This window comes from Terrapene carolina, unplaced genomic scaffold (assembly GCF_002925995.2).
Source record: "Terrapene carolina triunguis isolate 2854851 unplaced genomic scaffold, T_m_triunguis-2.0 Scaffold247, whole genome shotgun sequence".
Taxonomy (NCBI): domain Eukaryota; kingdom Metazoa; phylum Chordata; order Testudines; family Emydidae; genus Terrapene; species Terrapene triunguis.
This window is the reverse complement of record NW_020664598.1, coordinates 548,017-556,779: the sequence shown is the minus strand read 5'-3', so window position 1 is coordinate 556,779 and position 8,763 is coordinate 548,017. Positions and strand designations below refer to the sequence as shown.

Below are 8,763 nucleotides of genomic sequence, written 5' to 3'. Positions count from 1 at the left end.
GAATTCAAGTCTGCAGAACCCAGCCCAGCCAATGGAAAATTTGTTCATGCCTACTTATGGCACCATCCCCCACCAGTGGTAATGCCAGTTCCAGGACTGCAGTTAATACAGCGTTGTAGGGGTGGCACCTATCTTAACTCTTGGACAAAATAGAAGATTTACAGTTAAAAAACAAAATTAAAAAAAAAAAGCTGGTGTAGGTGGTAGGCAAATTGGCCACACTAGCTCTTGGACCTAAGAAACAGCATTCCAGTGAGGAAAGGCCACGGAGAAGTTCAAGGGTGTCTCTATTCATCAGTCTTGCATCTGATGAAGTGGGCATTCACCCACGAAAGCTTATGCTCCAATACTTCTGTTAGTCTTAAAGGTGCCACAGGACCCTCTGTTGCTTTTTACAGATTCAGACTAACACGGCTACCCCTCTGATATCTATTACACAAGCCTCATTTCACCTTTAAAGTGAAAAGAATAAATAGACTTTTTCTGTTTTCGTGTTCAGTTCTAAAGCTAGGCCTTTACTGACAGTAACAATACACCTTTGGGAAGAGTCTGTGAATACTTACACTGTTCCTTGCTGTCCTTATTTCTCCTTCACCACATGTGGGCCTTGATAAGCTTCTTCCTACCAGGAAGTAGCAAGCTTATTTGCTTCCCTGGTGTGTGCAGTTTTGCTTTGGTGGGTTTTTTTTTTTGGGGGGGGGGAGGGGGGGGGGTGTTAAATACCCTTGGAACCAGCTTTTTGTAGCTCACAGCAATGCTGCAGACAGACGCACCACTACTAAACAAAATGATAGGGGGCAGCTCTAATATGCTGCATTAGAATGCACAGCATTAGCCCTGGGGGGCAGGGGTGTCTCTAATTCATTTTTAATTGTAAAAGGCTGTTAGCAGCACATTCCTATCCAAGACAGGCTGAGAGAAGTCATGTACATGAGTTGACAAATCTGGGAATATATGGATTTATTTAAAAAAATACCAGTTTAAAAAAAAAAAAAAAAACACACCAAGCAAGGTTAGAACTATCACCCATAGCACTGTAGTAGGATTTCTCCTCCCTCTACACCTCTCATACAGTGGCCTCTTGACCAAGTCAGCAGATATGGTGAAACTGAACTTGGCCTGTATCCTACACTACATAGCTGCCACTGTCTTTATTTCCCCCCCTCCTCTATTACTTGCCTCTCCCTTAAAGCAGCAATTGTTGAATATACACCATTACACTGCAGATCCACCTTAATTTTCCTCATTGGATCAAACCGTCTAGAACACATACATTAAATTATTCATGTCTGTTACAGATCAAACTTATCATAGAAGAATTTGCTGCAAAACGAAGGAAGCTAATCCATTATTGGGGGAGAAAAAAAAAAAAAAAGAGTATAGGTTAATCATGCCCTAAAATGGGGCAATATGTTATTTTTGCCTATCACACAGGAGGAGCTGCTACTCACTCTGTTGAGCAACAGAGTTTTGAGAACTAGTACTGCAAGAATGTCTTCTGAAAGGCCGGCAAGGGAGAGAGGGAGAAAATCTAGATTGACCCACAGTGGAGAGTTGAAATATATAATAGGAGCAAGCCACTGTAAAACAAACACCTGGCATTTTGAAACAAGGGTTTGGTATCAAACTATTGTATTGTCTAGTTTAACTATCATTAATTCCCTCCCCAACTCTTGATTTATTATTTTTTAAATTATGGATTTCAGCTATTGGGTTTTAGGCAGATTTAGACCAACAGTCTCTCTATAGCTTGCTGGACCGATTGAATCTGAGGCTTCAGTTGTGACCCTTCCTTGATGGTAATTGAGCAGGCAATGACAGGCCGGGAGACACCACATGCCCGGCCCAGGGCCTGCTTGGAGCGCACAAAGACATAGGGCACATTCTTGTCCTCGCACAAGAGAGGGAGGTGCAGGATGATCTCCAGGGGCTCAGCATCTGCAGCCATCACAATGAATTCTGCTATTCCTCTGTTCAGTGTTTTAGTGGCTGGAGAGAGAGAGGGAAGAGGATTAGGTGGAGGTCTTGGTGTGGAGCATATTAACACAAGAGAACGTTAGGAAACACAGAAATCTATTTAGTGAATCTATTATAGGTAGATGCCATAGTAATGCTACTAGGAGCCCTAGTCAAGGACCAGGACCCCACTGAGCTGGGTGTTGTACAACCAGAACAGAGATAGTCCTGCCCCAAAGAGCTTGTGAAAAGTCTCCTGAGGAAAGTGGTGGATTTGGTATCATAAAAACATACAGATTGGACAAGGCTGTTGGGAACATATTCTATGAATCAAACCTGTATTGTTTGACAGGGAGGGAGTGAAGGAAGGTGATATATGCGATTGTATAGATAAAACTGATCCAACAACTTTTTTCATTCTATTTTTTGTAATTAGGACATAGGAGTCTGGTTTGTCTGTATCCTTGCCCAAAGCCAGTAGTGCCCAAACTTTCCCCCTCATGCACTGCCTTACCAGTAATGGAATATGTCTGCAGCCCCCTGGGCTAGCAGCGAAGTCACAGCTGGGCCGAGGACAGAGTGGGGGCAGGTGGCTGAGCTGTGGAAAGGAGCAGGGCTGCAGCCAATGCCCAGGAGGGGAGCCAGGGCTGGACTGGGCCCCCCCACCCCCTCGGACATTCCTCCACACCCCCCAGTTTGGGGACCACTGCCCTAAACACTATCAGTTCTTATGCAGCACAGCAATGGGCACTACAGACAAATATTAAGGATGTAATCCTGACAAATTAGTCTCACCACCAGCCAGCCATCTTCTAAAACACTCTCCCCTGCTACCTGTCCCCAAAACCACACAGGAACAGTTATACCAACAACCCTATTTTGTGCAGTTAACAGAGAGGCAGGTGAGAGCTGCACAGTTTTGCTGAAGAGGTTAGTTTTGTTCCTGCTAGAATATTCTGTAAGGGAAAAGAAAAGAAACTCCAAACATTTGCACAAGCTAGAAACTGTATAAAATAAACAATGTGGATTTGGAAGGGTGAATTACCAAACATCCTAATTCCAAAGCTGGAGACAGGGGAAGACAACCATCATCTGTAACATCTAGTGTGGTAAACTATATGCTCTAGGAATTATCTGGGGGAAGTTCTCTCGCCTCAGAGGTCAGACTTAGATCACCACAGTGATCCCTTCGGGCCTCAGAATCTATTAAACCCTTTCTTTACTTTCGGCAAACACAGCATGTTTTATAACAAACAGACCTCACCTTCATTGGCACCCTTGCGTAGCTGTTTGTAGTTGCAGGACTGCTGTACAAGGTCCAGCAGAGTTTTGGTGAGTTGTGCATCAGCCAGTGGGTAAGCTTTGGGGTTCACTTCTGCCTCAGTCTAGAAAAAGGCAAGAATTATAAGAAGCAGAGAAAAGCTTCACTTGGAACATTCACAGGCAGGTACTGAGTTTAACACATCCAAACTCCCTAGAACCACAGCTTCACATCCTGCCAGGATCAACTCAGTCCCTGACTCTTCTAAAACACCTACACAAAATCTATCCACAGATGAGACAGGAAACACTGAGGTCCCGTCTGCTCTGCATGGACACTAAAGATTGCATGGCATCCCAAAGTTACATACACACACAGGTTTCTCAGTCCTAAACCAAAGTTCCCCTCCACATGCTTTTGTTTCACATATACCATGCCAATTCCAGCCCAGACATTGTTCAACAATGAGCCCTTTGCAATTTCAGGTGCTACGTTAATATAAAATGTTTATCTGCCAACATAGGGACAGCAATTGCACATTTTTAGATCTGAATTTATAAGAATAATTCTGTAAAGAGAGTCAGGCACCAGGTTTATTTTTGAAAAGGCATGTTTTAAGAATTAAGAATGGAATTTTCTGAGAACAATTCAAAAGGAAATCTTCTACTTAACACTTCTCTCCCCCCAAGTGTTGGAACAGTTTTGTGCTAGCGCCTAACAAGCAGGAAGTAAAAATCAACCAGGCTAGTTTGTGTCCATGATAAGTGAAAACAAATGAACAGCATCAATAGGGGAAGAGTTAGAATTCTTTTCTGTTTTAATGAAGGCTTTTCTAAAACCTTATGTTAACAGTTAAACTGTTCTAGAGCTGCACAAACAAGTGACAGAATTTTTGAGGCCCTTCTGTAACAGGGAAATGCTTCTGCTCAGGGTCAGCTCTACTATATAGGTAGCCAGACACATAGTAAATATTCAGACAGGTGATTGTGGAACTGAAAGGAGAGGGCACAGGTTTGTCTAGACAGAGACAGCTCTGCTTCTTCAGTTTGAGATGTTCTTATGCCTTAGAAGGGCACAACAGGATACCTCCTAAAAGGAGACAGTGTGATCCTGCTGGGAGAGCAATACAGCGGTGCACAGACAATCCAGGAAGTTTTTGGAAAGTGTAGGGGACAATTTCCTGGTGCAAGTGCTGGAGGAACCAACTAGGGGCAGAGCTCTTCTTGACCTGCTGCTCACAAACCAGGAAGGATTAGTAGGGGAAGCAAAAGTGGATGGGAACCTGGGAGGCAGTGGCCATGAGATGGTCGAGTTCAGGATCCTGACACAAGGAAGAAAGGAGAGCAGCAGTATACGGACCCTGGACTTTGGAAAAGCAGACTTTGACTCCCTCAGGGAACTGATGGGCAGGATCCCCTGGGAGAATAACATTAGGGGCAAAGGAGTCCAGGAGAGGTGGCTGTATTTTAAAGAATCCTTATTGAGGTTGCAGGAACAAACCATCCTGATGCGTAGAAAGAATAGTAAATAAGCCAAGCTGGTCACCTGCCATAACAGTGAAATCCTTGCTGATCTTAAACGCAAAAAAAAAAAAAGCTTACAAGACGTGGAAGATTGGACAAATGACCAGGGAGGAGTATAAAAATATTGCTCAGGCATGCAGGAGTGAAATCAGGAAGTCAAATCACACTTGGAGTTGCAGCTAGCAAGAGATGTTAAGAGTAACAAGAAGGGTTTTTTCAGGTATGTTAGCAACAAGAAAGAAGTCAAGGAAAGTGTGGGCCCCTTACTGAATGAGGGAGGCAACCTAGTGACAGAGGATGTGGAAAAAGCTAATGTACTCAATGCTTTTTTTGCCTCTGTCTTCACAAACAAGGTCAGCTCCCAGACTACTGCACTGGGAAGCACAGCAGGGGGAGGAGGTGACCAGCCCTCTGTGGAGAAAGAAGCGGTTTGGGACTATTTAGAAAAGCTGGATGAGCACAAATCCATGGGGCTGGATGCGCTGCATCCGAGGGTGCTAAAGGAGTTGGCGGATGAGATTGCAGAGCCATTAGCCATTATTTTTGAAAACTCATGGCGATTGGGGGCGGTCCCAGATGACTGGAAAAAGGCTAATGTAGTGCCCTCATCTTTAAAAAAAGGGAAGGAGGAGGATCTGGGGACCTACAGGCCAGTCAGCCTCACCTCAGTCCCTGGAAAAATCATGGAGCAGGTCCTCAAGGAATCAATTCTGAAGCACTTAGAGGAGAGGATAGTGATCAGGAACAGTCAGCATGGATTCACCAAGGGCAAGTCATGCCTGACTAACCTAATTGCCTTCTATGAGGAGATAACTGGGTCTGTGGATGAGGGGAAAGCAGTGGATGTGTTATTCCTTGACTTTAGCAAAGCTTTTGATACGGTCTCCCACAGTATTCTTGCCAGCAAGTTAAAGTAGTATGGGCTGGATGAATGTACTACAAGGTGGATAGAAACCTGGCTAGTTCATCGGGCTCAACGGGTAGTGATCAATGGCTCCATGTCTAGTTGGCAGCCGGTATCAAGCGGAGTGCCCCAAGGGTCGGTCCTGGGTCCGGTTTTGTTCAATATCTTCATTAATGTTCTGGAGGATGGCGCAGATTGCACTCTCAGCAAGTTTGCAGATGACACTAAACTGGGAGGAGTGGTAGATACTCTGGAGGGTAGGGATAGGATACAGAGGGACCTAGACAAATTAGAGGATTGGGCCAAAAGAAACCTGATGAGGTTCAACAAGGACAAGTGCAGAGTCCTGCATAGGATTCTTTCGTCCTAAGTGCACTGCTACAGACTAGAGACCGAATGGCTAGGCAGCAGTTCTGCAGAAAAGGACCTAGGGGTTACAGTGGACAAGAAGCTGGATATGATTCAACAGTGTGCCCTTGTTGCCAAGAAGGCTAACGGCATTTTGGGCTGTATAAGTAGGGGCATTGCCAGCAGATCGAGGGACGTGCTCATTCCCCTCTATTCGACATTGGTGAGGCTTCATCTGGAGTACTGTGTCCAATTTTGGGCCCCACACTACAAGAAGGATGTGGAAAAATTAGAAAGAGTCCAGCAGAGGGCAACAAAAATTATTAGGGGGCTAGAGCACATGACTTATGAAGAGAAGCTGAAGGAACTGGGATTGTTTAGTCTGCAGAAGAGAAGAATGAGGGGGGATTTGATAGCCATTTTCAACTACCTGAAAGGGGGTTTCAAAGAGGATGGATCTAGACTGTTCTCAGTGGTACCAGATGACAGAACAAGGAGTAATGGTCTCAAGTTGCAGTGGGGGAGGTTTAGGTTGGATATTAGGAAAAACTTTTTCACTAGGAGGGTGGTGAAGCACTGGAATGGGTTACATAGGGAAGTGGTGGAATCTCCTTCCTTAGAGGTTTTTAAGGTCAGGCTTGACAAAGCCCTGGCTGGGATGATTTAGTTGGGAATTGGTCCTGCTTTGAGCAGGGGGTTGGACTAGATGACCTCCTGAGGTCCCTTCAAACCCTGATATTCTATGATCTAGTGGCTAGAACACAGAGTGGACTTGGGAGACCTGGGTCACGTGCCACTGGATGGCTGGGTGAGCTTTGGCAAGTCATGTCACCTCTATAAATTTGTTAGTCTCTAAGGTGCCACAAGTACTCATCGTTCTTTTTGCTGATACTAACACGGCTACTACTCTGAAACCTCTAGATCTCAGTTTCCCTCTGCAAAGTGGTTTGAAATCTACAGACAAAAAGCAGTACAAGAACTAAATATTGTTATTGCTACAAGAATTTTTGCTGTACCTTACCCCTTTGTATTTTGGTCAATTAACATTCAATAAACAGAGACTCATGCTGTGAAATAAGCAGCAACATCCTATACTGTTCTCATACCTTATCACAAGGCAGAGGACGGGGAAAGCATAACCTCCATGTGCTCCCACCCAGCCCTGTACTCCCCCACACCGAGAGATGCGGAGGTAGCTATCATCCTGCTGGTCTTCGCAAGCTCCCACCCCACCCAGCGGAGGAGCACGTAGGCAGCGAAGTGACTGAACGGGAATCGGGACACAGCGCTCAGAGGAGGGCGAGCAGTTGCCCACACAAAAGCCACAGGACATGACCGCAGTTGCTGTGGCCGCTCAGCTGCCCTGTGCGCGGCAGTAGGACTCATGGACGGGTGTTCAGATATACGGGCGCCCCAGCGGCCTCTTCCCCCTCCCACGTGGCGGCGCCTGTGCTCCACGTGCCCCGGCCCAGGCAGGGCTCCCGGTAGCCAGCCCGGCGATCCCCTTCCTTGCGCACGCTGCTTGCAGAACGCGGCGTGTCCCAGCGTTCCGCCCGCCGCCCCCCACGTGCTCGGCCATCAGCCCACATGGGCCACTCCGGCCTGGGCGCCACTCACCATGGCTGCGCTGTAGGCGAACCGAGCCCTTCCCTGTGCGGAGCGGAGCGATCCTCTCGGCCCGAAAGCTTCACGGAGGGAAAAAACCTAAAACGCTCTAAGTGCGTCGCGCCCGGAAATGAGGTTTAGCTGAGCCCGGCCGGGCGGGGAGCCAGGAGAGACTCTCATCTTAAAGGGCCAGCGCTGCTCTTTTTAAAAACCGGCCAGGTCTAATCTGGATATACGTGGGGTGGGTTGTGTTGTGCATTGCGCCCCCTGCGCGTGATCAGGTCCCATTACAGAAGCAACAATTCAGGAACCAGAGACCAGCTTTGCTTGCAGCGAAAAGGGATTTTGGCGGAAACATTCTTCAATATCCTGCTCAGCCTGGGGTTTCCATATAGAGATTGTTATGCTGGAGGTTAGAGGCAGAGCTGAATTCTGATTTAAAATGCATTCTGAATAGAGAGACAAACCTACTCACACTATACAAGGCATAAATTATTCAGGGTAGTTTGGAGTAACAGGGTGAGATTTTAGCTGGGCATCAACATATTTTTCTAACGGTGCGATCTTTCAGACGACTGAATCCTCTCCCAAAGAAAGAGGTGGACGCTTTGTTGACAGTATACTGAAGGATACAATTCCCTACTAGCCAGGGTATGGCGAATGAACAAGATGTGTCTGAAAAGTACGTCATTACAATTTTAATTTCTGTTGCTTTAGACTCTAAGGACTTGCTTTTCAGAACAGCTGATAATCATAATTCTAGCTGAAGGCTCTAAGAGCTATGGCACTTTGGAAAACCAGGCTCTAAATTCTGTATCAGCTGATTGCCTATCTTGATCCTTAGTTCCTGACTTTCATCTATATTGCCCTGGATTTCCACATGTAAAAAATTGAGAGTGATAACGTGTTATATTTCCAGGATACAGGGGCATACAATTATATTCCTTTTGCTGTAACTCCACCTTTGTTCTCTTTTGTCTTTCCATATTTCATTCTTTTTTAGTCTTTGTTCCATCTTCCCTATTCAGAAAGGGATGCAAATGTTTTACTCATTTTTAAAACCTTCCTAGTTCCAAATGCAAAAAAAACATCATGATAATTTTCTGGACTTGGAGAGACATAAGCAGATATTGTGCCTGCTAATGTCATTCATCCTTGCTCCCTTC

The 8,763-nt window shown here is 45.7% G+C and overlaps 1 protein-coding gene across 1 annotated transcript; it reads right to left on the bottom strand.

Moving 5' to 3' along the window:
- Window positions 1-943: 943 nt before the first annotated feature.
- Window positions 944-7,744, bottom strand: SNU13 (small nuclear ribonucleoprotein 13). Its single transcript, XM_024200464.3, has 3 exons — window positions 7,610-7,744; window positions 3,221-3,341; window positions 944-1,989 (listed from the first exon to the last, which is right to left on the bottom strand). The coding sequence occupies exons 1-3, from the start codon at window positions 7,610-7,612 to the stop codon at window positions 1,727-1,729; spliced, it is 387 nt and encodes a 128-aa protein (XP_024056232.1). The 5' UTR covers window positions 7,613-7,744; the 3' UTR covers window positions 944-1,726.
- Window positions 7,745-8,763: the final 1,019 nt, after the last annotated feature.

What these genes read in the sequence shown, in the direction of transcription:
- SNU13 (XM_024200464.3), bottom strand. An exon ending in ACGCAAGGGTGCCAATGAAG is followed by an intron (nt 1,990 to 3,220) that starts GTGAGGTCTGTT and finishes CTCTCTCTCCAG; the next exon opens with CCACTAAAACACTGAACAGA.